The sequence below is a fragment of the Eleutherodactylus coqui genome, chromosome 3 (genome assembly GCF_035609145.1).
Source record: "Eleutherodactylus coqui strain aEleCoq1 chromosome 3, aEleCoq1.hap1, whole genome shotgun sequence".
Taxonomy (NCBI): domain Eukaryota; kingdom Metazoa; phylum Chordata; class Amphibia; order Anura; family Eleutherodactylidae; genus Eleutherodactylus; species Eleutherodactylus coqui.
The window spans coordinates 55,776,888-55,803,546 of NC_089839.1; the positions used below are offsets into that span (position 1 = coordinate 55,776,888).

Below are 26,659 nucleotides of genomic sequence, written 5' to 3' on the forward strand. Positions count from 1 at the left end.
AGAGCTCCATTGAATGCAGCAACATAAAAGAAAATGTCTCTAAAAAAAAAAAAGTTTCTTGTGTGCAAATATGGCTAAAAATAAAAACACTTTATAAAATTGGTATCACTGGAATCTGACCAGAAAGTAATGTTATCATATTTATTATTTTGCACACTGAACGCCATAAAAATGAAATACAAAAAACAAATGGCAGAATCCCCTCCCAATCCTCCTTTAAAAAATACAATTTAATAAAATGTATACAATACATTATATATACCCATAATTGATGTCTTTGGAAAATACAACTTGTCCCACAAAACATGAGCTCTCTTATGGCTATTTCAAAGAAAAAATGAAAAAGTTATGGCTCCTGCAATGTGACAATGAAACAAACTGAAAAATTAGTGGGTCATTAAGGTGCAAACAGGCTTCGTCACTGCGGGGTTAAGTAGTGCTATCAGTGAGGGCGGAACAAACCCGTTTCTCATCCTCCTTCAGATGAAGGCATGTTTCATTAGTCTTATTCAACACTGTGTGGCGCAGAGTGTATGCTCTCACTCATGACCTGAAGGTTGCAAGTTCAATCCCCACAGGTAGCTGGCTCAAGATCGACTCAGCCTTCCATCCTTCCGAGGTCGGTAAAATGAGTACCTGAAAGCGCTGCGGAATAAGTTGGCGCTATACAAATAAAATCATTGGATCTTGCGAATCTGAATGATCACTCAGTTTAAACACTGCCAACAGTTGAACGAATTAGCGATAATTTGTTCACTTACCATTTTAAGCGAACAGTCGTTTGCAAGTCGTTACGCGTCAAAAGCAAACCTTCAGTTGTTACCATTCAGTAGCCCAGGCCCCTGATAGACTGTTGAGTAACGAGGGACTGATGCATGTATAAACTAACTGCATTTTAGGACTAACGACTCTGTCATTATTCATTAGTTCAAACGATTTCTTGCTCCGTGAAAAACGACCATAAATCATATAAATTTCATAAAGTTAAATGACCTGAGACCTACCTGAATAAATACCTAAAAATGTACTCTGTGGTTATCTGGCAAGAAGTCCGCACATCCCAATTTTGGGCTGCCTACAGGCACGGCCAAAAAAACCTGCTGGCAAAATTAGGGATTTTTCAGATGATTTTTAACAAAAATATTGTGGCAATTCCACAAAAAAATAGGCCAACTTAAAATTTTCAAACCCCCCTGAATCCACACCGATAATTATTACCACTATATTTGGGGAGGGTTTGGAAAATCCCTTTTTACATGTATTGTACTGCAATTTAATTTATTGTGCGGCCTGCGCCAAAAGTCCGTGAAAAACTGCCATCTAATCATGCCCGTGTTGAATCCCCCTTGGCAGCCCCAGAACAAGCAGTAGTACAACAAATATTCTTATTACGACAGTTTTATCAGGTAAAGGAGAGAAACCCAAATAGCCGTATATTAGACAGTGTCACAATTCCGTTTGAGCTATATTTATGTAAGTACAGAATCCCATTAAATCTCTGGATTGCTAAGCCTGAGATTTGGTAACGTAGTTCATAACGCAGCCAAATAATTCATTAGGCAATAATGAAATCGAGACACGTTTCGAAACGTGATAAATTGCCTGGCTGCTTTCCCTGGATATTAGATGGGGCCATAGAAAGGCAGCAGATCACCAGCAAAGCTTCTGCTAATTACAGTAAATATGTAAGTTATTTTTTGTGATATTTAAGTTCGATTTGTAGTTTCCTAATTAGATCTGTGCACAGATTGTCTGCTGTTTGCTCCGTGCCCAAGGGATGTTTTGTATGGAATGGTATTGGCCGATCTGTGATCCTGTAATGAGTGTGTAATGTGCAGTTGATGACACTGATGATAGACTGAGGCAGTGATGATTTATTCAGTTCATGTCCAAATTGCCACTTCTATTAATAAACCTACATATCGCCATGTTTCTTGTCTAAGTGACTAAGAAATCCCGTAAGTCCACAGCAAATCTTCGTCTTTATTGTCCCAGATACATGTGAGAAGATAACGTTGGTGAGGTCTGTGGTCTTGGCTTGCTACATTTCTATCACATTCAGTTTGCTTACAGCAACTTTTTATTTTTTGTTGTTCTATTAGTTTTTGAGAGGGGTCTGTGGTATTTGGCTCTGGTTTCTCTGGTAATCTAGGATGGTGTTGGCAGCACAGAGGTTCCGGAGATAACTCGCTTAGGGTTCAGGAGCCAACACGTATGTTTTTTCCTTTCAGTAACAAACATTAATGAACATAAAAAGGAAATAAACCGTTTCAGTCCCGTCCCGGGGTGACTCATGACTGCGTTTCTGTCAGCTATTGCAGAGAATTCTCGTTAGCGGTGTTGTGTTAAAGGTCCAATACCCATATATCTGGTTTCTCCAAAGCCCTTACCCCATAACTGGGGTTTCAGTGCAAGTTCGTTTTTCCCTGTGTAACAGGTTTCTCAAAAGTCCTTATATGGTCACTGGTAATATAAAGCTGCCTGCAGATGGGCGGAAATTCCACGGCGGGATTTCCCACGGAATTTCCGCCCCTGGAAGCTGCCATAGGATTGCGTTAACAAACGCAATCCCATGCAGACGGCCGCGATTTGGCCGCGCGGCAAGCTCTATTTCTGTGCGGGGCTCACAGAGCCCTGCACAGAAAAGTCACTCACCGGCCGCAGGCTCTGCTCTGCGCATGCGCCTGCTGCCCAGCAGCCGGCATATGTAAGAGCTGGGGCTGCAGGAGCAGGTGGGTGTCACGCTGCTCTCTGCAGACGCTCGGGTTGGGTCCCGCTGCGAGAATTCTTGCAGCCAGATCCGATCCGGCCGTCTGCAGGCGGCCTAAGTTTCCAGCAACTCTGTATCACACCAATGTTTTGCGGTAGAATGGAGTTTGGGATCGAGGAGGCAAAAGTCTCTAAAATACTTGTTGTCAGCTCAGCTTTTATGTAAAAGAAACATCTGCCTTATTGAGGAGCTGATGCCTGTAGGGCTAAACTTGCACACCGCAGTTTCACAACGGGGAGTATCCATTGATCCTCACTCCACAGCATAGCAGCACAGACTCAGGGAAGCATTTCACAGACCCCCACAATGCAGCATAGCAGGACTGACTCGGTGAAGCATCTCACAGCCCCCCACAATGCAGCCTAGCTGCACAGACTCAGAGGCGTTTTCACCAAGCTATTCTCACTGCAGCATGGCTACACATGCAGACTACCTTCTGTCTCAACTTTTTTGCTCGGAGAGCTGCTGTTTTTTCCTCCCCTCTTTAAAGTCATAGTAGTTTACAAATTACTGATACAGCAGAGTCCATTAACACTTTATTAGCTTCAGTTGCGTGTAAAAGGGCTTCCAGGAGCTGTTTGCAGAGCAAACTATCTGGCCTAAGCTTTTCACACAGCTCCATTGTTCTCGCACGGGCTGTTGGCAGAATACAATATAATCTCCAACTCCTGTGCAGAACACAGCCTGTGGTCCCTGTTATATTCTCTCCGGCTGAACAATGGATTTTAAGCTCACCTTAAAAATCATCATTCAGCTAAAAAGTTAACGATGGCAGCGCTTACACGCAACGATATTCGCTCATATGCCATCGTTTGAACGAATTTTGAGCGATAATTGTTGCGTGTAAATGCGCCTTAATAGTCTATATTACACCAATTACAAAAAGTCTTCATTTTCAAAAACGCATTGAAAAGTACAAAAGTGTACATACGAAAAGGATGTGAAAAGAACTGGTATGGAGGCGCAACACTCTAAGCTACTAGAAGATGTAGATCAAAGTCCAATATGTGATGGTGAAAGCACTTCTTTTTTATTATTTTTTCAGAAATTAAAAACCAGCAATGGAATACGCGTTTCGGGGAAGAACCCCTTCGTCAGTTCGGCTGGATAGGACAACAGGATGCCTAGGGGTGACACGATTCCAAAGATGTATTGGATGTGTCGGAGGTCCTGTGTGCAGGAGGACAGGGAAGAAAAAAGTGCTTTAACTTTTTTTCTCCCCTGTCCTCCTGCACACAGGACCTCCGACACATCCAATACATCTTTGGAATCGTGTCACCCCTAGGCATCCTGTTGTCCTATCCAGCCGAACTGACGAAGGGGTTCTTCCCCGAAACGCGTATTCCATTGCTGGTTTTTAATTTCTGAAAAAATAATAAAAAAAGAAGTGCTTTCACCATCACACATTGTACTTTGATCTACATCTTCTAGTAGCTTAGAGTGTTGCGCCTCCATACCAGTTCTTTTCACATCCTTTTCGCTACACTTACGCCCACACTGGTGGAGCGTCATCTGGTTGGCAGCACCTCCACCAATCAAAATACTCAATCATTGAAAACTCTTTGTACTCCATAAATATTCCACCACCCTCACTGGGTCTTGCTCCACCCTCCTTTTTTCATTTCTTTCACTCACAAAAGTGTACATAGTCTTTGAAGTGTAACTAAACTTTTGTCACTAGGACATGTCAGAAGTGTTCTATATCAGAAGCATTGATGAGTGGGGTCTCTGTTCTGACAGTCTTACCTTTTTACTAAAACAAAGAGGCCGAGGCACTCATCTAAGTATTGTGTTATTTTGGCTTTTTCGGAGCTCTGTAGGAGTTCAATAGAAACTCTTCGGTTATACACCCATTTCCGATCACTGAGGAGAAGCAGCAGCGCCTGGTTGCACGCTTCTGTCCTTTTTTTGTTTTAGCGATGAGTGAGGGTCTCAGCATCTGGACCCCCATTGATCCCAACTTTTGATATATCACTGTGAGATGTCAGCAGTTTTCTAAAAGTTGAGTAACACTTAAAGTTTTTGTTAGAACTGTGGTGGGTTTGGATGTTACATCTTTAAATGCAGACTGATAAACAGTTAGTTTGTCATTAGTATAAGGGCTTAGACTGTTCTCCACTTCTCCCGACACTGACATGAATAAATGGGTTATCTCTGCAATGCTTTGGAATGAGTTTGACTGTGTAATTACAGGTAATAAATTAGACAAATTAGTTTCCGTGTTCCATAAATCTACATTTAATAGCCAAAATTTCCACCTGCATCATAGGTTCTCCTGTGAAAAATGATGACGGTAATTGGTTTAATTTGTTCTTTACTTTCAGGCCAAATTCGATGCTGAAATGCCCTGTGAAACAGTCAGTAAGATTCATCTAGTGGATCTGGCCGGAAGTGAGAGAGCAGATGCTACTGGTGCTACTGGTGTGCGGCTCAAGGAAGGAGGAAACATTAATAAGTCTCTAGTAACTCTGGGAAATGTCATATCTGCCTTAGGTATGCCAATAGATTCTGATTCCTTAATTTTTACATTGTCTCACATCATTGCAGCTTGGCTATTGTCTTATTCAATATTTTTCACCGGTGACATATATTAAACATTGCCTTGAACCATTTAAAAGTTTAAAAACTTATTCTGTGTTTTATGACTGTAACAGTGCGGAAAATATCCCAGAGGGATTCTTTAGATTCTGGAGAGAGAATAGGAAATTGTCTTCTTTGCATTCATTCCCTTTTCTGTCTTTCGTTTTCAGCTGATTTATCTCAGGATGCAGCCAACCATCTTGCGAAGAAAAAGCAAGTGTTCGTGCCTTACCGGGATTCTGTTCTGACTTGGCTGTTAAAAGATAGCCTGGGAGGAAACTCTAAAACCATAATGATTGCCAGTAAGCATTCAGAAAATGCTCTTATTAATGCAGTTTAGAAGGTTAGCTGTAAAATAAGAGTAATTGATTATACGTTTTATACACTGACCATAAAACGTGCTGAACGCGGGTTATCTCCGTCCCTTGTTTCCCAAGCTCAAGGATAGAAGACTTTTGTTGTCCAGTAAATAAAGAGTTGGCTTAATATGTTCACCGTGTAAAGAGAAATGTGATGGTTACGAGGCAAGTATAGCCTCTTGTCTACTAGTGCTGAAACCTCTTTCCTTAGAAGTAACTGGGACTTGCAGAAATCATGTAGAACATGATCATACAGAATCATATAGGCTGGTATTCCCATCTCACCCATCATTGACTATGATAGGGAATGTTTCTTATTAGGTATATGCAAACTTGGAATTTTTGCATTACATTATTGCCATACTTGCTGTACTTCATAAGGGTTTGTCTTAAAATGAGAACTTCTGTCCATATGCCAGTACATGGACAGCCATTCATTCGGCAGCAGTGCAAGGTACAAATTAGCCATACACTTTAAATAGCCCCCCCTCCCTTTTCGCCACAACTTGCGTGATCTTTCTTGCCCTTGACAGCTGCTGGGTGCCAAGGAGGAGGGGGGGGGGGGGGGAGTAGGGAGTCAAGACACTACCATACACATTAGATGGCATTCAGTACTGATAAAGTTGGCGCATCCAAGCTGATCACCGGACCACCATGCATCTGAGATGGAGCTGTGATGGAGCCAAAAGCCCGAATGTGTGGTTGGCAGATGGATTGTCAACTGACCGTTAATTGTTAATGAGTAGCTACATTTTCAGATAAATTTTGACATGTCATAGAGACATAGGAAAGTGTGGCTTCTCTTTAATGACCATGCATCATGCCTAAAACTCGCACAGCTATTAACACTCCATTAATTTTCAAGCTGCGCCAATTTGCATGACTGAAGTGCCCTTGGGTGCATCTCGGATTCACAGAGGTCACTGTGTGAGACCCTATCCTCAGTCTCCACTAATTGAAATAGTCTTGCATAGATGGGTAGAGTGTATGACCAAGATGAAGGCAGTCAATAGCCTCAAAAGTACCATGTAAACCAAACTATGGTGGAGGGAAAACTTTTTGAACAGCATTTTAACAAAGGCCTGATTGGAATGCTGTTCAAAAAGATCAGGTTAGCGTTTTAGAAGAAAAACAAGTTTAAAAAGGTTCTCTAGCAGCTTTACTATTGATGACAGAGCTGGGAGCTGATAGCGCTGCCAGGATTGCAGTGTCCAGTCTGCTTCAGCTGGCACAGTGCCCATTGTATTCAATGAGTGTCGTGCCTACAGTACCAAACAGACCACTGCAGTTTTGACATCTATATCTGCTTCCAGCACTGAACTACTGGGATTCAGAGCAGCAGATCCCCATCAATCAACTATTGATGACCTATCCCGGGGATAGGTCATCAATAGTAAAAGTCTAACAGAACTCTTTGTGATAAGGGCATACGCTATATGTAAATAAGATACCTGGAGTCAATGGACAGTTGTGGTTTATCATCACATTGCTTTGTGATTGTCAACTTGCTGTTTAGCATCAGAGCTAGGCATGCCTGATGAGTGACTGATGCTGAGAAGTACAGTATTCACTGTGTGGAATTGGAGTAGCTAGCACACAGTGATGGGTATGATTAGAGTGATGACTCCATGACACCGTCATCTCCAACACCATCCGTATTGTTTGCCCTTATTAAACTTTATTTTGTTCAAAAAGTCTTACCAGATGACTCCTTAACTGTTCAGAAGCCCACTTCCACTATGGCATTGGTTTAATAGTGAAAATTTATTGACCGTTTCCCCTTAAAACATATAAATGATGTCACAGCTCATTAAAAGCACAAAATCTACCAACACTGAATGCATGGATTTGAACTGAATTATTGCTAAATATGCTCTGTATATAATTGAGGTTCTTCGTGCACATTTTCATCAAACTGTGAGAAGCCCATCTGCTAACGATGAGGTGACATCATTAGATGGGACACTAAGACTTGCCTCTCTTTGGGTCTATAGTCTGCAAATGAACTGGGGCATCTAGAATCTCGGCTAATTAGAAAGCGTCGGTGAAGTGCACATCCAAGACGGAAGCAGCTATACCTTCAAATGTTCAGTGCAAAGGGAATCGGACTTCACCTCCAAAGTGGAATAAATGCATGTACAATAGGTGCAAATTAGTGTTCCAATTTCTATGTTTCCCGATTCCTTTTGCGTTGAACATTTGGCGGTCCCCTTTAAAGGACATGTAAGCTCTGTCTCTGTTCTTTACACAATCCCTCCCACCATACCTGTTAAACGCCCCCAATCTCCCATTTTTCTTTAAATTAGCATAAACCGGGTGCCTTTTGCAGCCCAGTTCATGGGACAGTTCCATCCAATTTGTGTCTCTTGTCAAGTCTTGAAATTGCTTTGACACTGATAAGTTGGAGGCTTAAACATAATTTTGGATTTAATATGGGTCAGCACGACATGAGAAATTAACTTTGCAGCTCTTGTTGAAATGAACAGCAGAAACTACGGTATTCTCTGAAAAATGGATTGCCATCCATTTAGCGAAGCAACATTTATCAAATTTCCAATATTACATGTTATAGGAAAAACATAAACTACTTTATATGCTAACAGCATTTTCAGCAGGTACGGTAATGTGATTTTTAATGGAGCGTTCACCCTGCCGGTAGTGTGGTTGTATCATAAGGCCCGGGTTGTTATAGGGAAGCTCTTGTGATCAAGTGCGTTCCCTTTAGTGCCCTCCATTTATTATTGCATGTGGAGTTCTTGGTCTTCATGATTTCAGTATGTGTTCTTCTGCTTACCCTCAATCAGTTGCAAGATCAGAATGCAAGTAGGTTTTTACTGATAGACTGGAAAAAGAATCTATCAAGAGAGCAAGTCTAATACTTTATTTATCATGCAATCCCTCAACTATACTATGAAGCCTTGAGGCATCAGTAGTCTTCTTACCAGACGTTTGCCGAGACTTGAAGTAGAACATAAGAAATATAAAGAAGTGAGCAGAGTACACGTTCATGTAATAGCATAAACCTATTTGACTTTCAAATTACAAACCACCTTCTTGCTCATTGGAGCTTAAGGTGCTGAATAATTTGTCTTTGAATTCTTTTCTTCACAGCTATTTCGCCTGCTGATATCAATTATGGAGAAACCTTAAGTACACTTCGCTATGCAAATAGAGCCAAAAACATTATCAACAAGCCCACCATTAATGAGGATGCTAATGTCAAGCTAATTCGTGAGCTCCGAGCTGAAATAGCTCGCCTGAAAGCTTTGCTAGCTCAGGGGAATCAGGTTAGTGCTTTTAATTCTCAACTTATAATTAACTTTCTTTGACTAATGGCATCTATTTCAAGGTCTTAATATGGTCATTATCTCTTTCATTAAATTTATTTGGGTAAGAGTAAACATCTACCACCTCCAGATATGAGTAAGTGACAAGACTCTAATAAGACCACTTACTGTAGCATTTTTTGCCTGTTGCTGTTATCCCTCGTCAGCTCAAGTCCAAATTAATGTGCTTTCGAGATGTTTTGCCAGGAGCCCAGCTCATTAAATGCACACAGACACACATGACCAAGGCTTATGGAAGGGCACCAACGAAGCCCATTTATCCTATGTTTATAAACTAAGAAGCACTTTCATCTCAAAAATCATTCACAGTACAGTGGTCCTTGTGAAAGTTTGTGAGCCCTTCAGAAGTTTCCATACTTCTGGTTATATTTAACCTAAAGCTACATCAGATTTTCACACAAGTCCGAAGAGTGGATAAAGAGAACCAAATCCAACAAATGAGTCTAAAATATTCAACTCGGTCATTTATTTAAGGAAAAGAATCCAATATCTCATGTCTGTGAGTGGCAAAAGTATGTGAACCTTTGCATTCAGTATCTGGTGTGACCCCCTTGTGCAATAATAACTGCATCTAAATGTTTCCAATAACTTTTATGTGGTCCTGCCACACACACCACTGTTGTTCAGTGTCTTCCTGATGTTGGCAATGTGAACATGACTATTCTGAGAAAGACCTTTACTTGCTTAGAGGTTACTGTGGGTTCCTACATGCAAATAAGGAAGATGGAACAATACCTTTACAGCGCCACCTATTGGATGGCAGCATTCCTTCAAATCAATGTCAGACCCTTTATACAGCTCTTTATAACAATGATTGGGAATAGGAAACCAAGGTGGAAATCCATACACAGACAGCTGTTTTGAGGTGTTTGCCCATTATCCGTGTGCAGTAGGTTTCTGGCTTTAACCAGATACGTTTTAGGGATTTTACCCATGTGGTGGTTTTACTGCCCTGCTTCTTTTTTGTTTCTTTGGCTACAAAATTATTTTTGCAGAGTTTTTTTTTTCCTGTGACAGTTAGGGCAATTTTTATAGCTTTTTATTTTCCACATCCTTTTTTTTCAATTCAGATTTATTAGGGTAAAAAACAAAAAAAAAACTTTAAAAAAAATTTATAGTTAGTATCTTTAAGCTAGTATCTTTAAGCTAGTATCTTTAAGCTAAAAGGAAGTAAGAGATTGGCTTCCTCATTTTGTTTTGGACATTTTGATATATAATTTTTATAGCGATGGTGATGGATTACAGCTGATTCAGAAGATGCAGCACTTACCTCCAAAGTCTTTCGCTCTCAGCACCTCCTTCACCGAGCACCCAGCAGCCTCTAGTGAGTGCAGCGCCACAGATCAGATGATTTGGAAGTGACCAGCAGCACTGTGCTCATTAGAGGTCACTGAGATCCCTGTTTTGACTCTGTTTTCGGTGCGGAATTTCCACTGCGGACATTTTGCTGCATTTCCGCTCCCTGTAAACATACCCTAAAATTGCGTCCACATGTAGCAGATTTGCTTTAGATTATTGTGCAAATCGGCAGCAGATATTGCTGTTTCAATTGAATTAAAACTGAAGGGGTGAAAAGAGCTGCAGATCTGATGGAAACCAATAGGATCTCATTATAAGCAATGAGATCCATTCAAAGATCTTTGTTTCCAATACAAGACAGATCTGTTCGACCAGGGGACTCCGTTTTTCTGCTCCCATAATGGAACTGGAAAACTGAAACCCTAACGCTGATGTGAACAAGCCCTAACAATGTAATTCTCATCTTAGCTCCCACAATTCCCTGCACTTGGGTAACAGGAAACCAATTTTGAATTCAACTAACCAAAACGTAGAAGAAATAGTATAACACATTGTTGCCATAAAATACACAAAAGTACGTTAATCCATATAGCTCAAATTCCTGGTTCTCTAATACCCTGGCGGATTCTTGATATTACAGGTTTTAGTAGAGTTAGACTTTTTAACTCTACCGTGGTTTTTGATCAGTTACTAATGTAGGAGGTTTTTATGGCACCTTGTTTCGAATAATGTAGAGGAAAACACAATATTAAAATGATCAGTACCGGAGACGGATGGCGCCCAGAGACTCGGTGCTTTTTATTCAAAATCTGAAAACAAATGTAAAGTAATAAAATGTTCCAATATGAAATGAGTCCCAGTTGTTGAAGAGGAATAGAAGTAAAATAAATGTGTTTGTATCTAGCGACAGTGGAAATAAGAGAGCAGTTATTCCTGCCATGTATCAGCCGTACTTGGTGTTTTGTAAGGTACTAAATCTGAAAGTGAGAAAATTTGTGAAGAGATCATGAAATATTCAATAATATAAGACATCTTTGGCTTTGCATAGTAGGTTTAAGAGGTGTTAACCAGTGTTGTAGAAGCACTTGAGATTTATTCTAGGATTACAGGTTTCATAACAATATATATATAGCTGTCTGGAACAGCCGGCCGTAATAATGTCAAATACAATTTATGGAAATAGGAGATGTGAGAAGGGCTCCAAGACACTTGCTCTCCAGAGATGTAAACATCCTTTTAAACGTTAGCTTCTAATACTCTAACTTGAAAGTCTAGACGAGTCGTTTTCAAAATAGGTCCCAGCGATCCTCGGATTCAGCCAACTAAATGCAGATGTTTCTGTAACTTAGAAATTAAGATTTCGAGAAGGAAAGGAAAGATCACGAACACCACCTTCCACCTTGGTAGTTGTGTCACATAAGAACATCCATCAATACAGTCGATTTACCACAACCATACTTATTGATTAGTAGGTACATAATTCTGTTGAGTGACCAATACAAGATATTCTCTACCTGGGCTCCAATATCTGTTTGAAGGAGGGAGGTTGTGTACCATTCATGTTGCATCCTGCATATGGGATGGACCTGGAGGCCAGGAAAACAAAAGTTCCACAAAATTTGAGTCTCCTCACCCACCATCCATGGCATCCGTCATGGAGCATGTTCGTCATCAACTCAAGGGTCTTGGTGTGAATGCAACTTATAAAACAAAAAGATGGTAGCTCTCAGAGGAAGGTACCCAGCTTTTGATGATTCATATGTGTAAAGAAATTAAAGATAATGCCAAAATATATAAAGGTAGTGTTACCTTACACTCAATCTAGTGAAGGCACATGCTGCCCATTGCAATATTTTACTATGGTGTTTTAGGTAAGGCTGCTTTTATATAGTTTGCACATTATAAGTTGTGTCTTCATGCGGCTTCAGAAAGGTATTGTGGCGAAGCCCCCCCCCCCCAAAAAAAAAACATTGCCTGTCTGTCTCAATGGTTTGTTGGTTGTTACACCTTTCTTAGGAATATTGCCATCCTGTATTATATTTGAACCTATACTCTACTGCTGTTAAGTAAGCTGCGTTCTCTAATTGCTTTACTCACCTGAAGATGGATACCCTTCCCTGAGCACTGCCTGTTTTTGTTTGTTGCATCTGAATTTTAGGATACTTGCCTAGATGGTCAGACAAGTTTTAAGGTGTGGATACTGAAGGCCTGAAGCCACTAGCTTTGGAGACCCAGAGACCTGTTGCTGTCTTGGTGCTGTTTGGCCTTCCTGTCAAACTGCTTCTGTTGCCCTTGACAAGCAATTACTATCATTAAGACAGGGGGCAAAGCAGGACACTAGGATAGGGCCATATTCATAATTTTCTAAAACTGTAAATGAAGCCATATTCACCTCTTCTTCTTTTTTTTTTTTTTTTATCTATGGTGATGTAGCACTGAGCCTTTGTGGTCTTCCAGGTCATTCTTCGGCTGCTGCAGCAATCGGTTGCCTCAGTAGTCATGTGTTGTACTGTTGGCATCACGGGTCATTGATGACATCATGATACTAGTAGTACAGCAGATGACCACTGCCACCTCTGATGGATTGCAGCGGTCCTGTGGCTAGCCATTTGTAAGCGCAGACCAGGCGGACTGCTGATGTTTCAGCGCTGCCTCACTGGAGAAATGGAGATGGAAGTATTGTATATTTTATTATTTTAGAGCCTTTTTGAGCTGTGTTTTAATTTTTTAAATTTTTTTTGGTTAATTGCTTTTAAGCCTTTAAAGCTCTTGAAGGCCACCTAATTCTTTAACATTTCTGAATACAGTTTTATTTTCCAGTGGGTTATTCTATGGAAATTCATTTTAATGTATGCAATATAAGAAGGCTTCAGTCATCAATTACTTTTCTTTCATTAGTCTTCTGCTCTTTCATATTCATGAAATGTCATGAATAACTTCATAGCCTGGACAATACTAATCTTTACTTTCAGACTCGCCACTACATTTATAGAGTTAGCTTGGCTTTGTTCCAGACTGAGCCATACTCATAAACTGTATTATCCGAGGTCATAATGAATATTAATGTGTCATGGATTTCAGTCTCACTGTGGCTGCTTGGCTTATTTACTAAAACCACTAAAACTATTCTTATTATAAGTGATTATTTGACATGTGGATGATATTTTATGTGTATAATAATGTGCTTCTAATTTTGAGCTATCGTCTTTTACCTTCCACCATCTCTGTGCTCCTTATAATGTTTTATTACTTTTCCCATTAGCCTCTCCCTACGTACCTTTTCTTTTGTTCTTCTGAACTGGCAATCTTTTACCCCTACCCTCCCTTCTACAGATATTTGCTGTCTTGCTGGCTGCTTTCAGCAGTTCATTGCCACTTGTTTCAGGAATTAATTTAAGAGTAGAGTTGGTCCTTTAGGCTGCTGGACTCTATTGTAACTGCTATGCATGCCACACTACTAGTTTATACCCTTAGCTGTTGACCCAAGTAGGCAAAATCTGGCCACGACTTGTGGTGGATAATAAAATTGCGATAAAAGTTTAGACCGACAGTTTCCCCAAAAGAAAAAGACCGCAGCTTTCTAAGTACCCAGCTACATCCACTGGGGAGAACTCGCCACCTTGGCTCTATAATGCACGCTCTTAGCAGGATGTAGATCCTTCATCCAAAGCAAAGCCACGCCAATCCTCTTCAATGTTAGAGCAGCATATGGGGTGTAGGTTAAAAAACTTCTCAAAGAGTAATCCTCTTAATTAAAGCATACCTCTTTTGAAGAGGATTGACATGGCTTTACACAGACTGTTTGTGATTTTTTTTTTTCTTTCAAAGTTTAATCATGAATTGGAAAGGGCTGCACAAAGACCCAACCTTAAATATAATCTATCATGTCCTCATGTCAGTGCGGCTGGCTGCATAGCTTTACAGCTGCATACTTGCTGACTCTATTGGTGTCTTTCTTCTCTAACTACTAACCAACACCCTTATGGGGTTTCTTTAGATACAGCTCCCAATGCTATGAATGGGTGAAGTGAATAGATTCAACAGTTCACTGCCGAAGGGTGATGGCAGATCTAATTGACAGTCTGTTAAAGCGACGTCACCTATTGACAATGTACGGTGAGAGCTGCTCACTTTTGCACATTCACAGTGTCGGGAGCTGAATCTAAAGAGACCCATATGGGGGAAAGGAGATTAGTAGCAACAAAAGAACACCAGTAATGGAGTCAGCAGAGCCGGGGTTTCAAAGCTATGCAGCCATCAGTGCTGACATGACATGGTCCTCCTCCTCTTTTGTTTTCTACATAGTCGAATCGTATTTTCACTGTAAACGTTTATTTTTCCTTCTGAAGGCTCTTTTCCATCAGCGTAAGGGGATTTCATTTTCCTGCTCCATTCACGGCACAGGAAAATCTAGTGCAACTCAGTTCCATCATAAGACAGAACTGTTTGACTAGGGGATGAACTATAATGGGGGTCCATTCGATTACTGGTCAGCGGGCTAACATTTTGCCGGAATTGACAGGATGAAATAGTGCTGTTTGCAGTGCTATTCTATTGTCTTCTAGCAGAAATCTTCGACTAAGGTTCCCAACAGAACCTCTCATGCCGGTATGAATGAACCCGAAGTTGCCTTACCTTAGGGGTCCACCATTAGGAATCCCCACCAATCAGCAGATCCTCTGGCCTGCTGTCCGTGCAGCTGAGCCCCACATCCGCCTTGGGGTCAGAGCCAGAAGTATTTTTGAAGACTTCGCTCTCAACGAAATCTCCAACGCTGATATTGATGAACACTTGGTTACTTCACCTTTACCCATAATGTCCAGAAAATATCTGGGCCAGCCACGATAATTTCCGCACCTTGGCACTGATCTAGCCCATCTCAAACTGCAGACTCTTTGTGCTCTGAATCAAAGTTATAGACTTCTAGCAAGTAAAAAAAACAGGAAAAAAACCAATGTTTCTGGCCAAGAAACCGCTGATAGAAGTTTGGATATTCATAGTGGTTATCAGGAACATTTTCATACAAAAATCCAAATAATGGAGGGTTTTATCTAAACCGAACACATTGAAGATAAGTTATGGCCGTGGGGAAAGATGTTTTCTTCTCAACAGAACCCTGTCAGTAATCCTAACGAAGGACATCGCAGCCAATATTTTATCTATCTTTTTTCCTTATAATCAGACCTTTAGCAATGATGACTGAATTCTGGATTATACAGTTTTTGCATATTTTGCTTTCTATAAAAACAAATGAGGTGAATATTTTTATTGCTATTTAGGGATTTCATACATTCATTTGACAGAAAATGGTGCTGTTCTCCACTTTTTACCTTTTCTATATCTATTTAGTCTTATTAATGCTGTCTTTTTTTTTGTTTTTTAGATTGCACTTTTAGACTCGCCAACTGCTTTAAGCATGGAAGAAAAACTGCAACAAAATGAAGCCCGTGTAAGTATTTTTACTATCTCGGCTCAGCTTTTTCCTGCACAGGTTTTCATTCGTTATTTATTTGATGAACCTTTTGAACTTGGGTGTAAACTGTAGGTCTTTGGCTTTCTGAGTCATGAAAGTTATGTCAAACCTGAAATTCAGTTCAGTAAATGTTTCAAAGCATGAATGTATCTCACGTAAGACATTGGGAAGGATATCTTGGACATTTAGATATAAAAAACAGCATTCTGTAGTGTTGCTCACAGTTGTACTCCGGGCTTGTATCCTGCTGATAGAAATTGTAATTTTGGGCATTTGCATAAAATTACATTTTTATTGCATGGCTCAGCAAGGTATGGAGTGCATTTAGAGTGGTCACATGCTGGCTGCTGTCTACAAGCATGTGGATATTGAAAATGTATATTATACAGGATGCTTCCTACTCTGTAACGTATAAGAATACATCTACTTCTTCTAAAGACCTTAATAAATGAATGCTCATTGAAGCGATTGGTCTTTTCCTGCCCAACATTACATTCACTGCAATTTAACAGACCCACTGGACCCACAATTCAAACGACTTTCCAGATGGGGGGTGTTTTTCAAATTGGGGTGTTTCACTCGAATTGCAGCCCAGTAATTTCACAATATTTGTGTTCGACAGTATCTCACAAGAGTGATGCCTACCTTGGTTCTTGGGTAAGCTTAGAGTCATTAGAGAAGATGTTGAAAGTGGCCACAATCCACTTCTAAGCATTTCTGTCCCACAACAAGGACAGTCTTGCTGTTTTTGATAAATGAGCCCAACCTTCTCTGAAAATGCCAACTGCGCGCCAGCAGGAGCCACCCCCTGACGAATCATACAAACATGGTGGGAAATAGGACATCAGTCATCGATAAACCTGTAAATAAATACAGTGCTGCACAAAGTATGAGCTAAAATAAGTGTTGTACTTCGAGTTAAACGTCCTGTATTTTTACTTTACTGGGGTCAGTCAAAAATCTCTACATGTTATACCCCCTGTGCTGCTGAGTAGTATTCAAATTTTGAGCCCAACATGTTTTATAAGCTCACTAACATTTGAGAAAGCTACTCAAGTTGTTAAATATAAACATTTCTTTCTTCTCTTTTTTTTTTTTGTTCCATTCACATAGACTGACTGGACCTCCCCTTCTCGAGATTTTGGGAGTTTCAGCTGTCAGACCCCCACTAATATTCTGAGGATAGGCGATAACTTTATAACTTGGCACAACCCCTTTAAGCTTTCCTAGGCTCCTGACTGCCAAATCTGTTAACTAAAACATTTAGCGAAATACTGGGTTAATAAGGACAATATAAAAGGTGCCATATCCTATGGCTATACAGAATATCTTCTTATACCCTTACATTACACCCAAAGAGTTATAGTCGCAAGAGGTCAGCACCAAATTGGGGGTGCCTTTGACCTGGAATCTTTCCAAAGCCAGGCAGATTTACAGAAAGGTGCTGAGGTTTGTTGTATTTTAGTTGTTACCCAGCTAGAAGCAGCTAAGGTTGAGTTCAAACAATTTGTTTTAATAGTATATTTAAATCTCTTGCTTTTATTGGGATTTTTCTTCTTTTAGGGGCAAGTGCACTTTTAGCTTAAACAACTATTTGAAATATTTCATTTTTTCTTGTGGATTTATCCTATACATTTTTTTCTGTGTTTTGGTCACATAAATGTTAAGTGGAATGGTACTCCAATTTACTCATTAGACGTATAGCATTAAATGAAGACAAGACTATCGTGACCCCACCACCCCCAAGTCTAGGATATTGCTATGCAACTTTGGCTTCTTTCCCCTCTGTTATTATAAATGGCTGCCCATGGAACCAAACAAAGCTAAAGTGGCACAGCAGCTGACCCACTAAATGGACATGGTTATAACCACTTCAACAGAACTTGTGTAGAAGTTAAACTTCACAGAATTGTTAATTGAAATTTAATAAATTTGTTTAAACTGAATTTCTACTGAAGTCAGTTCAACATATTTTCTAGGTTGAAGAGTTGACAAAAGAATGGACGAACAAGTGGAATGAAACCCAGAACATATTAAGAGTAAGTCTGGAGACTGAATTATCTTTTTTTTTCCATTGCATTTACTATGAATGAACTATCCTTAAGATAAGTCATCTGCATTAAATGCCCTGAACATTTCTTTAATTCCTAATCCTTAGGATAGGTCATCAATAGTTAACCCTTTCCAATCCACTGTCTGACCTCTGAAGACATTATGATTTAAGGCTGTACAGCTCCGATGTTGGAAGACATCTGTCGGGGTTCTCTTACTGTATATTGCCGGCCTCTCTGCTGTCGGAGCCTATCCAACGTGACACCTCATGCAGTACTGGCTCTAGCCAGCATTTAGCGCCGTTGTATAATGGCAGAAAAAGAGTAAGCCGACCAGGATACAAATTGGATTGGAAAGGGTTAATAGGTGGGGGTCCACTGATCAGAATCTCCACTGATCAGCTGATCCTTTAGTATGCTGTCAGTGCAGATGAGCTGGACATCTGCATTGGGGTAGGAGCCAAAAGTGTAATAGAAGGCTTCACTCCCATTTTAAATAATGAAAGCGATGCCTTTTATTACATTTCCGGCTCTGACCACCAATGTGGACATCTGGCTCGACTGCACTGACAACAGGCCAGAGGATCAGCTGATCAGTGGGGATTCTGATCAGTGGAATGCCACCTATTAACTATTGATGACCTGACCTAAGGATTATATAGGATTAAGAATTAAAGGGATATTCAGGGCATTTAAAATGGGTGGCAGGGATCCCGAGCACTGGACTCAAACCAATAGTAATCTTTATTTATATAGCGCCAACATATTCCGTAGCACTTACAAGACAGGGGGAATAAAAACAAAACCACAGTTACATGAAGTAATCAATTGATGGAAACGGTAGGGGTGAGGGTCTTGCTCCAACGAGCTTACATACTACAAATAATGGGGTGATACAGGAGGTAAAGGGGCTGGAGATGTGCACGGTATGGCAAGATAGAGAATGAGGGATGCTATACACATAGACAGTAGTCAAATTGGGCCGTATAGTGGCTGAATCGGTAGGACTGCAGGGGGCGGTTGATTATGGCTAGCAGGGATTAGTCGGTAGGACAGGTAGCATGTTATCAGGCGAAGTAAAGAGGGTTTGATTTAGGGGATATCGTATGCCTCCCTGAAAAAGTGCGTTTTTAGAGCACGTCTGAAATTCTGTGTGTCATTGATTACTTGGATTGTTTTGGGTAGCGCGTTCCAGAGGGCTGGTGCTGTTCTGAAGAAGTCTTGGAGGCAGGAATAAGAGGCTCGAATTAAAGGGGCACTTAGTCTGATTTCATTAGTAGAGCAGAGGATGCGGGCTGGGTGGTGGATTGAGATGAGGGAAGCGATGCAGGGCGGCGCGGTGCTATGGAAAGCTTTATGGATGAGGGTGGGGAGTTTAAATTGAATTCTGTATTTGACAGGCAGCCAGTGCAGTGTCTGGCACAGGGCAAAGGCGTCCAAGTAGCGGCTGGAAGATGAGCCTGGCTGCTGCATTCAGGATGGATTGGAGAGGGGAGAGTCTGGTGCAGGGGAGGCCGATCAGCAACGAGTTGCAGTAATCAAGCAGAGAGTGGATGAGGGCAACAGTAAGTGTTTTTAGCGTGTCCACGATGAGAAAAGGGTGGATTCTTGAGGTGCAGCTGACATGTTTGGGCCAGAGATTGAATATAGGGGGTAAAGGAGAGATTGGAATTGAATATAACCCTAAAGCAGCAGGCGTGCTTTCTGGAAGTTATGATGGTGCCACATACTGAGTTGTAGATGTCAGGATGAGGTCGGTTAGTAGAGGGTGAAAACAGGAGAAGGTCAGTTTTTGAGAGGTTCAGTTTTAGGTAGAGAGAGGACATAGTGTTAGAGACAGCGGACAGTCAGTGGCATTCTGGAGGAATGGTGCTGTAATGTCACGGGAGGAGGTGTATAACTGGGTGTCATCAGCATAGAGATAGTACTGAAAGCCAAATCTGATGGTTTGTCCAATAGGGGCTGTGTAGATGGAGAAGAGGAGGGGACCAAGCCCTGGGGCACCACAACAGCAAGGGGAAAAGGGAGGAAGGTGGGGCCAGTAAAGGAGACGTTGAAGGGGATGTCAGATAGGTAGGAGGAGAACCAGGAGAGAGCAGTGTCCTTTAGGCCGATGGAGCGAAGCATACTGAGGAGGAGTTTGTGGTCAATGGTGTCGAATGCTGCTTAGAGGTGGAGGAGGATCAGTAGAAATCAATACCAATCTTGCTGTAAGAGCAGTGAGACTGCGGAACTCTCTGCCTGAGGACGTGGTGATGGCAAAATCGTTAGGGTTGTTTAAGAGGGAACTTAGCTGTCTTTTTAGAGCATTAGGATATTACAGGATATAGACATTAAATAACAAGCGGGGTTGTTGATCCGGGCCCAACCCGGCAGTTCTGAAATGTTTACTCTTACTATATTAGAAGATTTATATGTTTTTGTCTAAATATCTAAACAGAGCAATAGGTTCCAATTAAGTCAGTAGTGATTTTGCAGAACTCTGTAATTATTTACAAATACGTGTCCATATGATATGCTGCACATAAATGCTTAAAGGTTTTTTTCTGAGATCTTTTTTTATTGATGACCTATCCTTAGGATGATTGGCTGGGATACACCGCTTGAGACCCCGACTGATCAGCTGTTTGGGTGTCTACTGTCACTGGCAAAACAGTACAGAGCAGAAGCAGATCACTACAACCCCTATGTTATGGCTGATGCTGGTAATTGCAGGTGCAGCTCTCATTGAATTTAATGGAAGTTGTACATGCAATTACCAACGCTGGCCACTAGACAGTGGTCGGAGCTTTCTGCTTCCATTCTGTACTCTTTATTTTGCTGGTGACATTGAGTACCCATATAGCTGATCACCGGACCCCAGTTGATCAATAAAAAGTACCTAGAAAACCCCTTTAACATTCCAGAAGCACCCTACAAATGCGGAGTTGTAAATGCTGTCCCCTCAGGATACAGTCCTCATTTGCAGATGTAATTTTGTTATAGAGTAGAAAATTACAAAAGTTAAAGCACCCATAATGTGTTTTGGTTAGTTTAGCATTACCTGTACAGAAGTTATAATATATATTACGGTCTTGGATATGTAAGCTGTATTAATGCTTGGATTATTCTCCTCTCATATGACTCTACCTCTAAGTATCGTTGGATATGCACGGTTCTGACTCGAATACTGGTGTTAAGTGGATCCAGCTTATCTGGTGCAGAGCTCCATGATGTGTTCAGACAGTTGGTTGCATATAAAATTGTATTGCAATGCATTTGTCTAACAGCATTGCCTTCACTGGATGCCATGATAGGATTTATTGTGTGCCAAAAGACTGAGCAGTGGTGATACCTTTCTTTTTCTTTTTTCACTTTCTATTAGCCATGCTCACTTACGGTGCAATCGGGCATGGCATCCGTTTGGTGTTTGTCTACTGCGCTGTTTTGCATGTGAAATAATTACTAAATATTAAAGTGGATCATTTGTTTTTATGTCAATGCTATGGCTATTGTGTGGATAATCGAGGAGATGCCTCTATTAACTAGATTTAACTTTTCCTATTGGTGATGTGATGGGGCATTTCTCTTTTGCTAATATAAATCTTTTAGCGCTATTCTGCATGGATGATAAAATAAGTACCATCACATATTATTGATTTTGTGGACTGGATTTAAATTTACTAGAGGGTGGGCCACAGAAAACTTGCTTTTTTCCAACAATATGGTTGGAGGAAGAAGTAGTAAGCTTTATTGATTTACCCACATGTTACAATAGATGTCGGAAGTGGTCCTTGTTCACTTTTGTTTTCAATACATATTAATTCACTTTTTTAAGCACTTTTACAATTCACCTAAAAGGTGAGTAAATGGTTAACAACCCCCCCCCCCCCCAAAAAAAAGATAAAAAATAAAAACTAAAAAAAACAAACAAAATGCACATTCTATAAGGAAAACACACCATAGCGACTTCAGAGGGAGACAGGAGAAAGGAGGAAGGTGGTGAGTGAGCTTTCATAAGGGTAAGTGAACTAAAGAGATTGGTACGGTCTAAGGTAAATCCTTAAGCACAGAGAGGAAAACAACCGGTATGCAGTTTAATCTACGTTATCTGAGGTCACACCAATACAGATAAGTTGACAACGAAATGAATAGAAAAACAGGCTGTCACTGACAGACCAAGAAGAAGAAAAAGGAGACAAAAAGTCGAAAAGGGAGGAGAAATGGGAGAGGGACTGAGGCTCCGACAGGGACCTAGCAGAATGCTCTGGAGAACTGGGAATATGGTGGGGGGCATTTAGTTGGAACCCTTATCTCTTGGTATTCCTGTGTGTATTGAAAATTTATCCTGGAGGCCCAGGCCAAATACCAGAAGCATATTTATTATGTAACGAGGCTGTAGGTTCCTCCACCCAATGAACGTCTTCTACCTTATGTATTTATTGAACGAGAGAAGGTGGTGATAAGGACTTCCGGTGAGCTGGGCTGCATTAATCAATTAGTAGGTAGGTAGATAACTGGAGATCAGAAAGGTGTACGAGGTAATTAGGTACTTACAGGTGCAGAATTTTACAAATATTAATGTGAACAGCCCTCCAGAAATACCACACTCATGGGCAGTCCCAGAAAACATGCAGGAGAGTGTTTCTCCATGTACTTACAGCGCCAGCACATTGGGCGGAAAAGAATGGTTTCTTTTGCAACTTGGCAGGCACATAGTACCACTGGGAGAGCAGTTTGTAACCTGTTTCCTTGTATTTGCTTTGATGATCAAGGACTTAAGGCCCATTTAGACACAACAGTTACACTCAAAGTTCACTCAAAAGCGGTATTTTGTTCTCAGTTCCTGCCCTGCCTGCAGAACTGCTGATAAGCAGAACCATATTCTGTGTCTGCTGTCCATGGTGCTGAATTCTCCACAGGGAGCCCGTCGCTGAACAATGGAGCAAATTACAGAGCTCAGACCTTCTGTTGAGTTCTGTAACAGCTCTCAGAAGCTCATTTGCATGCAAATGAAGCTAATAAAGTACTAATAGCAATTAGTGCCGATTAGTACTTTATGCAAAACCATCGCTAATCTTTCAATCTTTTGAAAGATATCTGTGTGTGTGTGTAAATGGGCCTTTATGCATAAACTTAAATATCCTGGCCATGTCTGAGCACCACAGATCATGTTGGCTGATAACTGCTGCAGCCCTTCGGTGATGCTTTGGATAATGTTCCTGATGGTTTTCTTAAGATCCTCCAGGATATGGGGATTATAGGCATACAATTTCTGCTTTAAAGTTCCCCATAGATAAAATTTGATTGTGGACAAGTCCAGGAAATTTGATGGCCAATAATCTCTTACTTTAAGTTCACTCTTCCGTAAACCGTTTATGAACCTGTGCCAGTGAGTCGCACGTGTGTAGCATGTTGCCCAAACTTGTTGGAAAATGCAACACATTCATTCTTCTTGTGAGTGTTTGTAGTAAAAGGTGCTCAAACATGTCCCGATAAGCAGTGGTTGATTCAAAGAAAATTGGGCCCACTATTTGTGTTCAGGCCAAATGCCAATTTTCTGGTCATGCAGTGGTGGTTTGTGAGTCTGGTGGTTTATCAGTAGACCAGTACCTCATGTGCTGTGAATTCACATGACCTGATAAATGAAACCACGCTTTGTCTATCCATAAAGTCCAGCAATGGGTCTTAAAGTCATCTGGCGATTCATAGTCTGCAACCACTTACAGTAATTAGCTTTGTCGAGCTCTGTCAGTTCCTGCACCTTTTATTGGGTATGGTTTCAGGTTCTGAGATTTGACCACTCAGGACACGTCGTTCGTGATACACCAACTTGCTGGGACAGTGTCTGAGTTGGTTTTCAAGGATTATTTGCAATCCGCTGCTGACTGCACAGATGACTTCGGCAGAAGAAGGCCTTGGTTTCTTTACAATTGCAACAGACCCGGTTTGACGCTATTTCTGAATGTGTTTTATGTATAGCCTTCCACAATAACTATTTGCTGCTTCGTAGCAGAGTAAAATACACGGGAACACTGGACACTGGGCTGCATGACTTGGCCAGACGGAGTGCAAGGGGCTACAGCCTCCTCCAAAGAATGTAGCATTGGGATGAAAGGCGGACTTCTGTTCTGTGGCCCACCCTTATTGGCTTGTTACACATGATGTGGCCTAGTTTACTCATACTCCCCTTCTCTAGAGTCAATAATCTTTCCTTCTATGTTGCCTCCTCTTCCAGTGATGATGGCCATGTATTAATTATTCTCTTGTACAAGTTACAGGTACAGCAGTAGCTCCCATTGCTTATGTCATATTGTTGCGGTCATTGGGCTTGTCAAGGCAGTATCTTCTTAGATGTGTCAGACCTGACTCAGATGTTGTAGTAAAGTAGTGAGGGCCTTGAGCTATGAATTCACTCCTCACATCTCTCTTCTCTGTGTGACTGTTTTTGCCATAGTTCTATCGTTTCTATATTCTTAGTGGGACTCTTGCTTTAAAACTTGCTTTCCTGACCATATACAAATTTTGAGTTTAGTTCTTGTAGTAGCCCGGGAACGTTTTAAATTTATGTATATATTTTTATTAATTTAGATTTATCTTTTTTACTACTGATTTGGCCTCTGAAAATCTTGCTTACATGTGCCCAAGAAAAGCAAAAAAAATAAGCAAAACTTTTTTCAACTACTCCACATTTTCATACCTTTTCTCCAAAGGTTTTTATCTTAATTTAGATTTGTAGTCAATGTTATTTTTGCTCTGGATCCATGCAGCATATAGTCATACCTTGCCATGTTTGCTAGATGACACATGATATAGTTTTCCACTTCTGAATCGTTGGCAGCACTGCCTTAGTCAGTGATGAACCTTTCTAAGCCTGTCTCTTTTAACCCCTTGAGTGGCACGCCCGGAAAAGTTGCGTGACGAGCTCCACTGCTCATAGCAACATAGCCCGGAAGATTTCCGGGCTATGTATCACTATGGGAGCTGCAGAGCACAATGCCACAAGCTGTGACAGTGTGCTCTGCCTGCACAGACCCACACAGAGCAGTGCAAGGGCTTTGAAAAACCAGCGGAAGATATTGCCGACATGTCGGCAATGTCCTGCTTTGTTTACAGGTTGCCATAGAGACCATCGGCTTGTCAGAAGCAAGCCGATGGTCTCTGTGGCAGGGAGAGCTGGTTGTTAGCTGTCAGAGGACAGCTAGGTACCAGCTCTTACAGCAGAGATCAGAGAAAACCTCCGATCTCTGCTGTGTTAACCCTTTACATGCTGCCGTCTATGTGACTGCAGCATGTAAAGGGCTGTCACTGCAGCATGTAAAGGGCTGTCACCATCGGACCCCTGGAATGTGATCAGGGGTCCTGATGGGTCCCTGTGGAAGTCCCCTAAAGGGACAAAAAAAAAAAAAAAATTTAAAAAAATTAAAAAAAAAAAAAAGTAAAAAAATTATTAAAAAAATTAAAAAAACACTTGTCTCCCTTTACTTTGTAAAAAAATCAAAAATACAATCACACATGTGGTATCCATGTGCGTCGTAATGACCCAGAGAAGGAAGTTAATACATTATTTAACCCCTTAATGACATGGCCCCTTTTTTCTTTTTTCCCCATTTCTTTTTTTCCTCCCCCCTGTTTAAAAAATCACAACTTGTCCCGCAAAAAACAAGCCCTTATATGGCCATGTCAATGGAAAAATGAAAAAGTTATGGCTCTTGAGACGCAACTGCAAAACTAGTTGAAATTCAATGATTAGACCATTTTAAAAAACCTGCCCTGGTGGGCACGACAGGGTGGTAGGAAACCTGCCACTCAAGGGGTTAAAGGGATTGTACCATCCTTACAAGTTATCCCATATCCACAGGATAGACGGATAACTTACTGATCAGTGGGGTTGTCACCGCTAAGACCTAGCGGTCTCAAGGACGGGTGCCCTGTATCCCCCCCCTCTGCCTGTCACTGCAGGGTTGCTTCATCACCGCAGTGACGTCAGCATGAATATAGCACTGACTGAGCATATGCAACTGCTACTCCATTCATTTCAATGGACTGACGGAAACATACGAGCATTTGCTACTTGGTTATCACCGGTAGTCCCGTTGAAAATGAATGGAACATCCGCGCACATGTGTGACCAGCGCTCTATTCAACCACCTCCTAACTGCGAGGGGTGCGGTAGGCCCACAATGAGACGGACGTGAGACACGGGACCTCTGTCTTGGGATCAGTGGGGTCTCAGCAGTGATTCTTGTACAACCCTTTGAAAAGCGGATTTTAAGACTTCCATACCGTATGTCAATTAGCTCTGAGCGGTCCAGTGGTGGTGCCAAGACTGTTCCAGCTGCCCAGGGTCTCCTCTGTAAACGCACCCCTCTACCTTTCATTGTTGTAGATGACATCCCTGCATCATCCATAAGCCGCTACAAATCTTGCATTTGCGCCATGCATCCTCGGAGCAGCGCATGTGCAGTTGGTATTGCCCTCCTGTGGGCAGACATGTCAGCTTGAACTATGCATGAGCTATTTTATAAATCACTTTTCAAGGGGTTTTGCTGGCTGCCTGGGTATTAAGATACATACATATACATTTCATTTTTACTCGCGTTATTGTACAAAAATATACCATACAGTATGTACTTAGATAGCTTTGCATACATCATAAATTCTTCCGGTTATGGGGGAATTACACGAACACTATATCCACATCAGATACTGTATATAGATACAATACACTGGTACAATAGGTTCCATAGCAATAGAAGTTTGACAATTGATACCCGGTAGTCTGGTAGCGCCATCCCTGC

General features: G+C 41.2%; 1 protein-coding gene across 5 annotated transcripts in view; it reads left to right on the forward strand.

Moving 5' to 3' along the window:
* KIF16B (kinesin family member 16B) overlaps positions 1 to 26,659 on the forward strand; it is a 342,084-nt gene that overhangs the window by 56,916 nt on the left and 258,509 nt on the right. For 4 of the 5 annotated variants that reach the window (XM_066595622.1, XM_066595623.1, XM_066595619.1 and 1 more), the window contains 5 exons: positions 5,095 to 5,263; positions 5,521 to 5,652; positions 8,821 to 8,996; positions 15,739 to 15,804; positions 17,808 to 17,867. In XM_066595622.1, coding sequence (XP_066451719.1) covers positions 5,095 to 5,263; positions 5,521 to 5,652; positions 8,821 to 8,996; positions 15,739 to 15,804; positions 17,808 to 17,867 — 603 coding nt within the window. Of the gene's footprint in view, positions 1 to 5,094; positions 5,264 to 5,520; positions 5,653 to 8,820; positions 8,997 to 15,738; positions 15,805 to 17,807; positions 17,868 to 19,393; positions 19,445 to 26,659 lie in introns of those variants that run through there. The other variant, XM_066595621.1, reaches the window with a different exon arrangement.